We start from the raw sequence: 16,088 nt of genomic DNA, 5'->3' as shown, positions 1-16,088 counted from the left end.
CCTGAGCCCGCGGGACTGGCATTCCCCTGGCAACACCACCAAGTGTAATGCAGATAAGCTCAGAAGTCAGGGTGAATCAGCTGTGACCCCAGTGGCCAGGCTCAGCAGGGACTGGTACCCCTCCTGGCAGGGGATGGGTGGATGGGGGGAGCTGTGTTGGCACATTCCATAGGGCATCTGAATTCAGGAGCCCTTTGTCTGAGTCACTTCAAACTGCAGAGAAATCATAGAATCATAGAATCTCAGGGTTGGAAGGGACCCCTGAAGGTCATCTAGTCCAACCCCCTACTCGAAGCAGGACCAATTCCCAGTTAAATCATCCCAGCCAGGGCTTTGTCAAGCCTGACCTTAAAAACCTCTAAGGAAGGAGATTCTACCACCTCCCTAGGTAACGCATTCCAGTGTTTCACCACCCTCATCCTGCTCCGACCTGCCCAGTGTGAGACAAATATCTCGGCCCGGGCCCCCGCTGGTGTAAACCAGCCTCGCTGCACTGGAGTCAGTGGAGCCAGATCCACAGTTGGTATAAATCGGTTTCATTCCGTTGATTTCTTCGGGGGAGATTGACACAGATGGAGCGATGCCAATTTACATCAGTTGTGGATTTTGGCCCCATTGTCTTTAGAGGGAGTCCAAGCTCAGGTGCCTGGTGCAAACATCACTGCATAACACAGGGCAGGGCTTCCCGTGCTCACTCCTTAACGCCTTTCACACTCCAGCCGCTGGACCGGCATGGAGCCATAATCCCTCAATTCCCTGGCCTGTGCAGCACGGCACCTCCCAGGCCCCGGGGCGGATCCCTCCCGGTGGCTCTGTCCCCGCAGTTCATCCCGCCGCGTCCTGCCTTGCTTCCTGTGCCACCTGATGACTGCTCTGGCCATTCACTGCTCCCCACAGGTCACCTCCCCTCTGGCCCACAGGCCCCGGGCCCCCTCACGCCTTGGCTGCGCCTTGAACACCTGGTGCCCAGCCTGAGCATGGCCGGGGGGCTGGGCCTTCTGGGGAGCCCCAGCCTGACCTGGCTTTACTGTCTCCCGCCTGCCCAGGACATCCCTGCTCCCACCTCCCTCCCCCTCACCTCTGGGCTGCTGGTCAGTGTGGGCAGAGACACCATCTATCTCTGCCCTGCCCCCTCCTTCCCCACACCCGGGGTCCCTGGAAGGGTCAGAGATCAAGGATGGGGAATTTCCCCAGATTTGGGGTGCTTCCCTGAAAGGCCAGAGCCTTGAGGTCCCAATGGGACTGAGGCTCCCCCTAGTGGAGCTGGGGCTCCCCCCATGGGGTTGGGGCTCTCTTCTAAGATTTCCAGGAGCTCCTGTTTCTGACTAGACCCAGGGCAGAGACTGTGTATTGTTTGCCCCCATCCATCCGGTCGCACCATCCCTCATCCCCAAACTCCCTGGAGGAGAAAGGAGCTAGTCCACAGCGAAGCCCCTCTCCCAATCCCAATAGACTGGGGGGGTTGGGCAGAGATGACCTCTCCTGACCCCTGTCCCTTCCCCGCTTGCAGCCTGTTGCTTGGCCCGTTCTGTTCCTGAGACCCAGAGAGCAAGGCCAAGAAAATCTCGCAGGGTAAATCCTCGCTGGTGTGGAGCAGGGGGTCAGACCCTGGTGCCATCTAATGCCACGACACAGACACCTGGTGCAGCCGGGGGACCCTCCAGCCACTGCACAGCCCCACTCCGCAGCGCAGCCCAGGGCAGGTGCCATACACTCGCCCTAGAGCAGGGTGGTGGGTGTCACTGGCTCATGCGCCAACCCCCGTGGGGCGCTGGAGACTTCCCAGGGCACTTTGCACCAAGGTGGGTGGGGGGGAGGTTGTGGCAGAAGCAGCAGCACGGACAGGGTGAGGCGGGCACAGACAGCTTCACCGCTGGCACGGCGTGTAACAGAGCGCTGACTTTGCCTGGGTGCAGTAGGAGGCGCCTGGGCCCCGATCCTCAAAGGGACTTAGATGCTTCATTCAAATCAAAGGGATTTAGGTGCCTAATTGAAATCAATGGGGGTTAGGTGCCTAAGTCCCGTTAAGGAGCTGGGCCCTTGTGGTTTTTGTGTTTTGAGAAATATGCAAATAGATCACTGGGCTGGAGATTTCCCACCGATGGCAAACTCTGCCGTCATGTGGTGGGCCAGTGTCCATCTGGGAATCTGGGATAGAGCAGTTTGGTCCAGTGGATAGAGCAGTTTACTGGGACTCAGTGACTTGACCACTAGCCTCCTGGGTAACCCTGGGCAAGACATGCCACTGCTCTGTGCTTCGGTTTCCCCATCTGTAAAATAGGGATAATGCTGCTGCCCTCCTTTGTAAAGTGCTTTCAGAGCTATGGCTGACAAGAGCTCAGTCATATTACTGTAGATCAGATCCATCAGCTAGGCTACACAACCACCTCTCCCCTGCAAGCCAGAACAGCAGGATTATTTGCATTTGTAATGTACAAAATCAGTTCAGCCCTTATTAAATGGGTTAAAAAATCCCTGATCATTCTCAACAAGTAATTGCAAATGGGGCCTGGTGTTTCTAGTGGTGGGGCTGTGATCTCAGTCCCGTGATAGTCAATGTCTCTCTCTGGGAGCTGGAAGAAAATGTAAGATCCTGGCTAGTACCGTTTGTCGCTGACCCACACGCTGCGGAGCGGGGATACTGCTAAGGGCAAGTCAGTTATACTGAGTGCGCTGGGTCGCTTGGTAAGCTTGGCTTGTGAACGATGCGCGTTTAATACAGCCAAATGCAAGGTCATGCATCTAGGAGCAGGGAATGCAGTCACAATTAAAGGCTAGGGATGTGCAGACAGGGACTTAGGGGTCCTGGTGAGAACCAGCTGACTAGGAGCTGTGGCTAAGAGGGCTAATGCCGTCCTGCTGTGGAGGATCTGGGGAATCTCAGTAGCAGCGGGGGTAGGGGGGTTACCTCTGTATATAGCACTGGGACCATCACTGGATACTGAGGGCAAGGCTGCTGCAGCTGCGCTGAGGCACTGCTTTAATGAAGACGCTGACCTGGAGAGAGCTCTCCCGCCGGCAAAGTTAATCCACCTCCCCGAGTGGCCAGGAGAAGCCCTCCCACCGACATAGCAGCGGCTACACAGGACTTAGCTCGGTGATTTTTACACCCCTGAGTGACGCAGCTATCCCGATATAGGTCTGCAAGGTAGACCTGGCCTGAAGGAGGGTAACAAATTGGCACGGGCTCAGACTAGAAATTCAAGGTCTGGGAAGCCTGCCCTGGTGCGGGGGACTAACGGAGCTCAGTCCATTCCATTTCTCCAAGAGATGGCTCGGAGGTGACCAGACCCCGGGCTATACACACCTCCAGGGAGAGGCGCTTTCCGGCAGCCCAGGGCCCTTCAATCCAGCAGAAAAGGGCAGAACAGGATTCAATGGCTGGAAGCTGAAGCAAGACAAATTCAGGACTAACTGGCCATGGTGCCAGGAAACAACCAGGGAAGCAACTGGCCCAGGGATGTGGCAGATTCTCCTTCCCTCGGAGGAGACTGGGTATCATTTGCAAAAATTGGCTCCAGCTCAAGAGGAAGCTCTGGGCATGGTGCAGCGACCACTGGGCAAGGCTCTCTGGCCTGTGGGACGCAGAAGGAAGATGAATACGGTCCCTTCTGGCCCAGCTAGATAGGGAGACGAAGAAAGCAAAACCTCCGCAAATGCTGCTTGGTCCTTTCCTCCATCAGCTGTCGCCAGTTCACCTGGCTTTGTCACGAGTCTCGGGATATTTGGTGCTTCTCTGAAATCCCCAGCTCCAGGAGGCCCATGAGTCCATCAAAGGCTCCGCTTTCATTCAAAAAATTGTACAGGCAGTTTCGAGCTGTCAGTGCTTGCAAATTAGCCTAAAAGCTCAAAACCTGGGAGGGTGGGATAGCTCAGTGGTTTGAGCATTGGCCTGCTAAATCCAGGGTTGTGAGTTCAATCCTTGATGGGGCTGTTAAGTTGATCTGGGGCAAAAAATGGGGATTGGTCCTGCTTTGAGCAGGGGGTTGGACTAGATGATCTCCTGAGGTCCCTTCCAATCCTGATATTCTGTGATTCTGTGAAAGAAACCAGAACCCACCAGTGAGTCCTCTGAGAAACCTTGTGACTCCCAATTGCCCTAGATTCCAAGGCCAGAAGGAACCATTGTGACCATCTCGTCTGATCCCCCGTATAGCACAGGCCCTAGGACTCGCCTGCATTAATTCCTGTGTGAACTAGAGCAGGTGCTGGGAGAATCTCACTCAAACTGTTAACAAATGGTGCCTTGTTCCGTGTCTCAATTTGTCTCGCTTCAACTCCCTGCTGGTTCGGCGTGCCTGTGGCTGGCCAGGACTGCGTCAGTCTGTAGCGGTGGGTGAGGACAGCCGGACAACTAAAATCCCAGCATTACAACGCACACCTACTTAACAACACCCAAACCAAACCCTGAGGGGTCTCCAGCTCCGTGACTATGTTGCCAAAGAGAATGATGGTGTTGGGAAATGCAGAGCACCAAACACAAATGCAACATTTCATTGTAGCATCTACACACCAATAGCCCCCTAGAGTGTATGCTCAAGAACAATAACAAGCCAAAGCAGCAGATACTTTCACAGAGTTTGAGGCCAGAAGGGATGATCAGATCAGCTACTCTGGCCTCCTGGATACAACAGGCCACCAGCCCCCTGAGCCCAACCTCTCCAGTTCAACTAAAGCGTTTCAGCCCTCAGGAGACTAAGTGGCTGTGTGCCCCAGGCAGAGAACAGGAGGGGCCAGGGTGCCACCAATGCCTGGGTCCCCTGCAACGGATGATGAGAGAGAAGCTGGAGGACAAGTCCCCTAAAGGTTCAGAGACACACACACACGCCCATTAGCTTTAGGAGCACATGCCTTGCGATTGTTTCAGCAGCACACTGAAAGTATCATAGCACCGGCTCCCCCTCCCCGGCAAGCTCTGAACTCACACCTGTGAACACCACTGCACAAACCCTCCAAGCATGTGAGCAAAAGGAGCAACTCCATTAGGCTGGCAGCAGCAGCAGGCCCTCTATGGCATTTTATCCTCCCCCAGCTGGGGTGCAAACTTACCCTGGGAAGCTTCTCCAGCAGAGAGGCAGTGAATGGGCCTGCTCCTTAGCAGAGGGGCTCCATGGGGCTGGGCAGGCTGATGCCGGCTGGGAGGCGGCCCAGACCCATGGAGGGATTGGGGGGGGGGGGGCTTTGTAAATGACTGGAGGGTTCTGTGCCCAAGGGGCAGCATGGGAGCAAGCAGCAGAGGGGCATGCAATGGGGGCGGCCATTGGCAGAGCAAAGGCAGGGCTGACGAGACGTGATCAGAGCAAAGAGGAAGAGCCTGGGAGGGAAGACCAAGGAGAATTGGGCACCAACCAGCTAGTGGAGATCGTAACCCCATCCTCGGACCCACATGACAGAGGCTTGTGTTGGGGTAGCACAGCGGGGAGCCCTGGGGGGGCGAACAAGGGATTGCAGCGCCACTCAGGATTGCTGGGGAGGGTGGGTGGCACAGTTGGAGTGAGTGATGTTGCAATGGGCAGCACAAGGGGTGGCAGGGCTGGCTGTGGAGAGAGGACGTGGGCCAAAGGCTGCAGTGCCAGGGGGTGAGGTGGGCAGCAGGACCAGGGGGAGGCCATTGGCAGCAACAGCCGCACTAGCTGGCCTTGGGGGGGCAAGGAGGCCAAGATTCAAGCAGGCAGGAGGAGGCTGCCCTCACCTCACCGAGCCTGGCAGCTGCTCCCTGCCTTGCCCAATCCTGGGTGCCCATTGCTTGCACCCCAGAGTCCCCTCAGCCAGCGCTACCCACTTGGAGTCAAGCTCTTCCCCTTCATTTGGGGGCGGAACCCCCTTTACAGAGCTCTCCTGCTCTGGCCTCAATGCTCTGTTGGTCCACTGCAGTGAGGGTCCCCTAGAAATCCCAGCATGGGGCAGGGCCCTGATCCCAGCAGGCGGGGACCTGGGCAAAGCCCCTTGAATAGCCCGTGGGCACGGCCATAGACGCCTGGCTCTGTGTAACCTGCTGGGCCCAAGCCACGGTTCAGTGTGAAGCCCTGTCCCTTATCACCAGCCGAGGGTGAACAGTGCCATAGGGCAGGGTGGCTGGCTGGGCAGAGGCTGGATTAGCAGCCCATTCACACCACCAAGTGCCTAGAAACTAACTAAAATTAGCTAAAATGTTGTGTGTGGGGGGGGGGGGTAGGAGGGGCTGTGCCCGGCTGGGGCCTTCGCTCTGTGCCCAGGGGAAGGGAACAGAACCTGTTTGCTTTGCCCCGGGAGACAGGGGTGTGGGTGTGCTGGGCAGAGGCGGTGCTCTGGGGTGGGATGTGGTATGCCCTACCTACAGCCACTGTCCGGCCTCTTAGATGGGGTCTGGAAGGCTGTGGCCCCCCAACACTGGGCAGGCTGGGGGTCTCTCAGCTGGGTTGTGGCGCAGATTGCTCTGATGGCTTTAGGTTCAGACTGTTGTTTGGAGGGGCCTTGGTCCAGGCAAGGGGGGGAGGTTGGAGGGTGGAGGATGAGGCCCTGGTGGGGGGTGGCCTGGGGAGGGTCTGAAGCCTTATAGGGGTTGTATCCTTGCTGGGGTGGGGGAGCTGCTGCTGGGATGGGGCTGAGCCTCCATCTCAGGCTGTGGGGTAGGTCCCTGCTGGAGTCCCTTGTGGGCCTGTGAACGCCCCCTAGTGGTGGTGACGGTGCCTGAGCTCTGCAGACGGGCTGAATGTTGGGGCCTGGGGCTCCAGGGGGTGCTGTACAGGAGACATTCGGGGGGCTGCCTGTGTCCAGGGGGGAGGGTCTCACAGCAGGAAGGCTGGGGGCAGTGTGTCACTGGGGGGCATCTCTCCCCCACACCCCATCTCACCCGCCCCCTCCTCTCCCCTCACAGTCGGGCTCCCCAGAGCAGGAAGGCTTCTTCAACCTGCTGACCCACGTGCAGGGTGGGCGCATGGACAAGCAGCGCTGCAACATCCAGATCGTACATGGCAAGAGCGGTGCTGACCCGGAGAAGCGTGAGTCCTGGTGTGGGGGGGGGGCAGGGGGGTCGGGCGGCTCTTGGGTTTAGAACCAGAGGTCACAGCATCCGTCCCTATGCCTGCCCACTCGCCCAGCAGCAGACTTGGCTGGCCACAGTCCTGCCCCAGGGCATGGGGGTGGGAATGGGCTCAGCAAGGACTGCTCATCTCTAGGACAACATGGGTCCCTGAAGGGGCAGGGGGCGGCCTGTGGAACTCTCTGCTCCAGGAAACTGAGGAGTCCAGCACTGGGGCTGGGTTGAAAATGGGGCTTGGGAACTTTAGCCCCAATGACAGCCCTGTGTGGTTCTGCCAAGCTGGGGCTGGGCATGCCACCCGCTGCAGGAACTGCCAGGCCCGTGGGCACCATCACACAAGTGGTCAGGTGCATTCTGTGAGGTTTACAGCTCCCTCTGTAAGTGTAGGGGTGGGGCGGGGGGACTGGAGGGGCATGGCCGGGGCTGTTGTGGTGGGAGGTGGGATGCAGTGTCGGAGGGCCCCATGGCCATATCCTGAAGGGGAGGGAAATAGGCCCAGCATCATGGCCCCCTCTGGGAGCTGCCTGGCCTTTCCCTCACACCTGTGTCTGCCCCTCCACAGAGGACAGCCCGAGCCCCCCGCCGGAGATGGACAGTTTCCTGGATATGCTGGCGCACACACAGAGCCGGCGGATGGACGACCAGCGCGTCAGCTTCAACTACCTCCCAGGCTTCCAGAACACTGACCGCAACGCCCCCAGCAAGCCAGCCTCCGGGCCCACCAAGGTGAGAGCAGGGCGGCCGCGTGGGGATGGGGGGCACCATGGGCAGGGCAGCATGGAGGGAGGAATCAGGGCATTGCCTAGGCAAAGGGAGCAAAGCCATTGGATGTGGCAGAGCTGGGAACGCCCCTAGGGGGTGACGTATCGCACATGTAGTCCTGAGGGCATCCAGGAGGGGGCAGTGTTTGTCAGAACATCGTGTGACGAAAGAGGGCAGTGACGGAGTGCAGGGCAAGGTGGGAGCAGCCCCTTGTGGGAGGCCCCACAGAACTGAACTGTGCCTTCACCACTCACGGCTAAGGCCCTCCCATCCCCCCTGCGCCGCGGGGGGCTAGCCCCTGGGCCAGGCCACGTGGAGTCAGGATGTGCCAGGTGTGGCCCAGACAAGCAAGAGAACCAGGCTCCACTGCCCGCCAGTGCCGGGAGCCCTCCCGTGCCGGGAGCCCTCCCGAGCTGAGGGAGCTAGAGGGGTGAGCAGAGCCCAAATCCCCCACACTGAGCGCCCGTCACCTGTCCTGGCCCCCTCCCACCTGCGCAGCCCCCAGCACCAGGGCTCCTCGCCCTGGTAGGGGGCTCTCCTCCGCCCCAATTCAGCAACGCAGTGGCTGACAGCACCTGGCGCTGAGTCCTGATCCAAAGCCCGCCCAGAGGGAAGCCAGTGCGCAGTGCCCATCGGCTCCACTGGGTGTCGGGCTCAGGGCCCCAGCGCCAGGGGAAAGTGGCTGGTGGCCACCACCACCCCATGCCAACTCGCTCCCCCTTCAGCCATGTCGGTGCCCCCCCACGTGGGCTGCCCCATGCCCCCCCCCCACCTTCACTCACCCTATCAGAACCCAACCCAGGTGACCTAGGCAGCCACTAGCACAGACCACCGAAAGCGTCTGTGTGGCGTCCCAGCTGGCTCAGTCAGAGGGAGCCGGCAGCCCAGGGCTGGTCTAGGGCCGGGGGGACAAGGAAGGTTGGTGCTGCCCCAGACATAACACCTAGAGCCAGCATAGGGCGCACAGGGCCCTTCGCCTGGGGGATTGGGAATTTCAGTCCAGCCCTGGCACCCTCTGGTGGTGTCTGGCTGCAATGAAATGCCTCAGCAGCCGCAGGCCATCAAGATCCCTGGGGGGACAGACATTCCCTTGCAGAACCGGGGATAGAACCCAGGAGCCCTAGCTCCCCGTTGCTTCCACTGGACCCCACTCTCTTCCCAGGGCTGAGGATAGAACCCAGGAGTCCTGCTCCTCAGTACCACACACTTTCCACTCCTAAACCCTCTGCACCAGTTTCACTTGCCTGGTCAGAGCTGAGTGAGGGGCCCAGGCTGTAGCAGCCCAGGGTGAGTCTGGCAATCCAAACATGGCATCAGTGGGGCATGGAACCCCAATCAGGGATACACCCCCTTGGCCAGCTGGCAATTCCCCTAAGCACACAGCAGAGCGGTATCTGTGGCTGGGATCCCCCCTGGGGTCCTCTGCCATCCCTCCCGGTCTCTGTCTTGCTATGGCTTCTCTACCGGCCCTGTGTCTGGCTTGTGACTAATATCTGTGTCTTCCCCCATGCCAAACATCACTTGTCCTCGTCTGGATGTGAATTAACATAACTAACTCTCTCTCTCTCTGATGTGCCCGGCTGGAGTTTCGTCTGAGTGTGTTTGGGGGGCCTCACTGGCTGTGCCTTGGGGGGGCAGGGGGTTGCTGACTGTGCCTGTCTGTGCCATGTATCCACATGAGGCTTCTCTGGGATGCACGAGCTGGCGCCGTGTCCAGGCTTAGGCCATGAGGCCACCAGGAACTGGGGTCACTGGTGGGCAACGCACACAGTGGAAGTAGGGGTGCTAGCCAAGCTCTCTGGCCCTGCTGGGGGGGTGATGCTCACATACTCAGGAGGGCCAAGAACACCTCCTGGGGGCTGGGGAACAGCTTGGGGTGCAGGAAGGAAGGGCTGTAAGGGGAGCAGCCCAGCGAGATGGACCAAAGCAGGGAGGCTTCAGCTCTTCTCCTCCAGCAGGAGCAGCTCCAGTCCCTGTGGCAGGGGCTGAGGGGGAGTGGGAGCTGGCCTGGAGCAGCAGAAACCGAGGGGAGCTCTCGCCTAGCGAGTCAGCAAGTGGGGGGAAGGCCCAGCGGCTGTGATGTCCCCAGCGACAGCAATAGAGCATCCAGGGCACACCCGCTCCAGTCCCGGTGCCAGAGGGGACGATGGACTGGGGCTGCCCCCAAAAGGCCTGACCCACATGCACTGGACCCTGGGCACCCTCGTGCTCTGCAGGGCAGCAGAAGGTGGCACAAACATGAGTGTAGGTGGGCATGCATCCAGCAGGGGGCAGCAGCGCACAGACCCAGGAGGACAGGGGACAGGGAAGGGATGGGGGGAGTACACACATCACTGTATGTAGGAACAAAGCACCTAGGCCTTATTTACAAGAGTGGGCTCTATCCTGGGAAGCAGTGACTCTGAAAAAGATTTGGGGGGGTGGGGGGGTTGGATCATCAGCTGAATATGAGCCCCCTATGGGATGCTGTGGCCTAAAGAGCTAATGGGATGCATCAACAGGGGAATCTCGAGTAGGAGCAGAGAGGTTGTTTTATCTCTGTCTTTGGCACTGGTCGACCGCTGCTGGAATCCTGTGTCCAGCTCTGGTGCCCACAACGGAAGGATGTTGATAAACTGGAGAGGGGGCAGAGAAGAGCCAGCAGAATGCTGAATGGATCAGAAACCTGCCTTTTAGTGATAGACTCAAGGAGCTTCATTTAGCTTCACAAAGAGAAGGTTAAGGGGTGACTTGGTCACTGTCTGTAAGGCCTGGTCTACATTACACAGGTCATGTAAGGTAGCGTACGTCAGCCTAACTCAGTGTCCACCTACAGCCTTGTCCCACCACTGTAAGTACCCTACTACACTGACATAACAACTCCACCTCCATGAGAGGGGTAGGGCTTACCTCCATGCAGACACTGCCCTACTTAGGGCTGTTGGCTGTCTTGTCAGTTTCACAGCTCCATGCTGCCATGAAATTGACAGGAAAGCCTGGCAGCTAGAGCCAGGCTGCGCCCCACTCCTGGGGGGGAGAAAGTCAGACTAGAAATAAGGCATACATTTGTAACAGGGCGAGGAAGGAACCACTGGATTAATTTCCCAGGATTCCCCAGCACTGGCCATTTTAAAATCAAGATGAGAAGTTTTTCAAACAGAAATTAATGCAGGGAAGTCCCAGGACCTGTGCAATATTGGGGTCAAGCTACAGAATCACAGTGTTCCTTCTGGCCTTAGAATCTATGAATTATACCTGGGGGGCAGGGTGCCCTGTACATGGGGGGGCCCACATCACACATGTGCGCACACTCCAGTGGGGGCAGATAGCAGAGGGGGAATACACACAGTGGGGGAAGGGGCCGAGTGCCAATCCAACCCCTGCCTCTGGGAAGAAGCTTCATGCGCGTGTGTGCAGGAGAGCTTGGGCGAGGTGGGGGGGGGGGCTGACCAGGGTCCGTCCTCGCTCCCCGCACCCAACGCCATCTCTTCCTCTTTGCAGAAGTGAGCGCCCCCGTGGCGGGGGGAGGAGCCGACATGCCTGACGGCTGTGATAGCACCTGTGCCCTGCAGCACCTGCCCTGCCCGCTCTGTACAACCCCAGCACCCCAATAAAGGCCTGGCTGGTTTCCTGGTGGTCGGTGTCCGTTTCGGGGTGCCCCAGGGACCCGTTGTGCACTGCAGTGGGGGATGGGGGAGGAAGTAGGGGGGCGGGGGGGAGAGGAAGGGGACTCTCACCAGGGACATGCGGGTGGGTCGTGGCACAGGCAGTAAATGGGGCCTGTGCCCAGGAGGAGACGGACAGTGCTGGATGTGCCCGGCGAGCCAGGGGCATGGGGATCCTGGACTGGCATCGGATGTACAGGGATGGAACTGCAGGAACCCGCAGGACAGCAGGGAGATGGACACACAGGGCAGAGGGCACACAAGGCAACTTGGGAAAGGACTGGGGGGCACACACATGGGGGGGTATCAGTGCGATGGGCTCTCTCACACGCACCCACACACACCTGAGGTACATGGACAAGGGGCCACACACGCGGGGGGTATCAGTGCAGGGAGCTCTCCCACACGCACCCACACACACCTGTGGTACATGGACAAGGGGCACACACACGCGGGGGGTATCAGTGCGATGGGCTCCCTCACACACGCACCCACACACCTGTGGTACGTGGACAGGGTGTTAATGCAGGGGGATCTCAGTCACGGGGTATCACACGTGGTGAGGGGGAATAATAGACAGCCACACAAACAGGGGTAGTCGCGCATGGGGACCCCACACACACATGGGTATTAAGAACATAAGAACGGCCACATTGGGTCAGACCAATGGTCCATCCAGCCCAGTATCCAGTCTGCCAACAGTGGCCAACGCCAGGTGCCCCGGAGGGACTGATGTAGTAGGATCTCACACAACGTATCAGTGCACTGAGAATAACACATATGGGATGATGGGGTATTAGCGCAAGGAGATCAAATACAAATACATGCATACGGGGGGATAAGATCAGAGAGATTACACACAGACACGCACCTGGGGGTATCGGCGGGGGTCTCCTTTCTCTCTCACACACACACACACACACAGAGGGTCTACACACAAGTGTGGGTATTAGCACAGGGGGATCATACACACAAGGGGGTATGAATGCGCTGAGATCACACGCTTGTGACATAAGCACAGGCGGATCACACACACGCACGCCAGCTATAAGGGCAAAGGGGTCGCACACACTCAGTGACGCATTCCCCGGGGTACCCAGGGTTCTGAGGCACCTCGCACCCACCTGTCCTCACCATGAGGGAGCCTGGCTGGGCCTGCTCGGCTCTCTGACTCCATCAGCCTCTGGCACCCCATGCACGGCCTTCCAGGCCACCCCAGGCCTCACTCCCCCTGTCTAGGTAGCAGCAGGTGCAGCATCCCTGTGCCAATCCCAGCCCCGATCCCCAGAATGCTCCCAGAGCGCGCAGATCCGCTGCTCCCAAGGCCAAGCACACACTGGCTGGCAAGGCTCAGCACAGGCTGAGCACACAGCCCTGAGACAGATACAGGGCAAACAACGACTGGCTCACCTGAGAACAGGGATTGGAGGGACCGACAGTGAGACTGTTGGAAACAAAGGGATAAAATAACAGGCCTGCTAGCACCACAAGAGAACTGACAAGGCAGCCCCCAGTCTGCTCAGGGGTCCTCTCCTGGCGTTTTCCACCAGTTTCTCGTGAGATCAAGCCCAGCTTTTCCTCAAAGACTGAAGGGCTCCCCAGGGTTCCTCGGTGCCCCAGATCTAGTTTCAAAAGTTCATTGTCTGACTCCTGAGCGGGAGAACCCGGCTGGGTTTGTTCTGTCCTGCGGCCCTGCAATCTATTGATTAGCATTTTGCTCAGACTGTCAACGGACACCATTGTGCACCGGACAATAGTCAGTCTGCACATGACCAGCCAGCGTGAGACAAGTGTCTCTCCCTGCTGCCTGGTGGGGCTGTGGTTCTCCTCTCAGCGACCTGCCTTGCTTGACTGAGCGAGAGACCCGACTGCTCAGTAGATGGACAGAGCCCCTCACATACTGCCCATCACCACATCTGACAAGTGTTGTGATGACCAGTGTGACACAGAGCCCACCCAGGACATTCTTTGGCAGATCCGGGGGATCACTGTACCCTGTCTACCCCTGTGCCCTCTGCCCATTGGCTTCGAGGCCCTCCCCCCACAACTCCCTTTTGGGTCAGGATCCCTACAATTACAGCACCATGACATTTCAGATTTAAATAGCTGAAATCATGAAATTTACGATTATATAAATCCTGTGACCGTGAAATTGACCATATTAGACCCTGAATTTGGTAGGACCCTAGGTATAAACACAGGGAGATCACAAACGCACACACACACACACACGGAAGTGAAACCCAATGGGATCACACACATACAAATGGTGGGGAATAAGTACAGGGGCATAGCTGTCTCAAACACACCCCCAGGGATGTAAGCAGATGTGGAACACACACACACACACCCCTGGGAGATATAAGTGCAGGGAGATCACATGCACAGAGGGAAATATAACCATCACCCGTACGCACACACACTCCTCTCTTTGTGGGAGTGAGTGTATAAGTAGAGGGGGAATCACACAGGGGGATATACACAAAGTGGTGTATTAGCACAGGGGGAACTCACACACACACACAGGAGGGAAACCTTGGTGGTCTCTCTCCCGCTCTCTTTCTCACACATACAAGGGAGCATTAGCACAGGGGGATCTCCTACACACAAACACACAGAGGCATTAGTGTTGGGAATCCAACACACACACACATGGTATTCACGTATGAGTATCACACAGAGACACAGAGGGATATAAGCAGGGGGAATCACACACACAGAGGGTATTAGTGGAGGGGATCACACCTGCACAAACACAATGGGGTATTAGCACATGGGGACCACACACAAACCTCCACACAGATACACCTGGGGATGTAAGCACAGGGGAATCACACATGTTGGGGGGGGTACTGGTGCAGGAGGATCACACTTCTACACAGGGATATAAGTGCAGAGAGATCACATACTCACACAGGATATAAAGGCAGGGGAACACACGAACACAGAGAGTGGGTATAAGGACATGGGGATCACGCACGGAAGATCACACACACACGGAGTGTAAAGGTGCAGGGGGATCACACATACATACACAAATGGGGGAGCAAGTGGAGGAAGATCACACATGCATGGGGGTACTAGTGCAGGTGGCTGACACAGACACACGCGCACAGGGATACTAGTGCACGGGATCAAAAACCCACAAAATATAATCACAGGAAGCTCTCGCACACATGCCTGCTATTACGCAGGAGGATCACACTTACACACAGGGGTCTAAGCCCAGAGGCATCTCTCTGCCTATCACTCACACCTTCACGGGTATTAACATATGGGAGCCACACACAGACACACATGGGAGGATAAGCACAAGGGGATCAAACGCACAGAGAGGCGAGGATCAGAGCAGCGGGATGACACACAGGACAGGGTGTTAGCACAGGGGGATATCACACACACACAGAGATATAAGTGCAGGGAGATCTCACACAAGGGGGTATCAGAGCAGAGGGATCTCTCCCTCCCCCCACCTCCTCTGTCACACACACTTACAGAGGGATAAGTGCAGAGGGATCTCTCATGCGCACTCATGGGTTTACGAGTGAGAGAGGGCTATCTCTCACACACACGGGAATAAGAGCAGAGGGATCCTTCTCTCTCACACACACAAAGGGATGTAAGCGCAGAGGACGCTCTCTCTCTCTCTCTCTCTCACACACACACACATATACACACGCACGCACACATGTCATGGAGTCACTGGGGCGAGAAGCCAGCCAGGACTCTGGGGGAGCCTCTTCTCTCTGAGCATGCTGTCGCCAGAGAAAGAAACTCACACAGCTTCCACCTTCCTGGGGCTGACCTCGGAGCATTCAGCATCCCCTTCCACGCCATGCGCTTCCCGCAGCGAGTCCACTCAGGTGGAGCTCCTGGGGAAGCCAGAGGGTCCTGCACCCCAACTCCACAGTCAGACGTGACTCTCAGCCAGCATAAAACGGAAGGTTTATTAGTCGACAGAAACACGGCGTAGAACAGAGCTTGTTAGCACAGAAATCAGGGACTTTCAGTTCAGGCCAATGGCATTTTGGGATGTATAAGTAGGGTCATAGCGAGCAGATTGAGGGACGTGATCGTCCCCCTCTATTCGACATTGGTGAGGCCTCATCTGGAGTATTGTGTCCAGTTTTGGGCCCCACACTACAAGAAGGATGTGGATAAATTGGAGAGAGTCCAGCGAAGGGCAACAAAAATGATTAGGGGTCTAGAACACATGACTTATGAGGAGAGGCTGAGGGAGCTGGGATTGTTTAGCCTGCAGAAGAGAAGAATGAGGGGGGATTTGATAGCTGCTTTCAACTACCTGAAAGGGGGTTCCAAAGAGGATGGCTCTAGACTGTTCTCAATGGTAGCAGATGACAGAACGAGGAGTAATGGTCTCAAGTTGCAGTGGGGGAGGGTTTAGATTGGATATTAGGAAGAACTTTTTCACTAAGAGGGTGGTGAAACACTGGAATGCGTTACCTAGGGAGGTGGTAGAATCTCCTTCCTTAGAGGTTTTTAAGGTCAGGCTTGACAAAGCCCTGGCTGGGATGATTTAACTGGGAATTGGTCCTGCTTCGAGCAGGGGGTTGGACTAGATGACCTTCTGGGGTCCCTTCCAACCCTGATATTCTATGATTCTATGATTCTAAGTCCATCTTGGGGGGACCCTGGGCCAG

General features: G+C 57.3%; 1 protein-coding gene across 1 annotated transcript; it reads left to right on the top strand.

Annotated features, from left to right (window-relative positions):
• Nucleotides 1–5,247: 5,247 nt before the first annotated feature.
• On the top strand, nt 5,248–11,269 carry PCP2 (Purkinje cell protein 2). The gene is made up of 5 exons (XM_073319213.1): nt 5,248–5,364; nt 5,889–5,914; nt 6,850–6,962; nt 7,584–7,747; nt 11,264–11,269. Exons 1-5 carry the CDS (start codon nt 5,248–5,250, stop codon nt 11,267–11,269), a joined length of 426 nt encoding a protein of 141 aa, XP_073175314.1.
• Nucleotides 11,270–16,088: the final 4,819 nt, after the last annotated feature.

The sequence above is a fragment of the Lepidochelys kempii genome, chromosome 20, assembly GCF_965140285.1.
Source record: "Lepidochelys kempii isolate rLepKem1 chromosome 20, rLepKem1.hap1, whole genome shotgun sequence".
NCBI lineage: Eukaryota > Metazoa > Chordata > Testudines > Cheloniidae > Lepidochelys > Lepidochelys kempii.
Note: the sequence above shows the minus strand (reverse complement) of the source record. Positions and strands in the feature narration are given on the sequence as shown.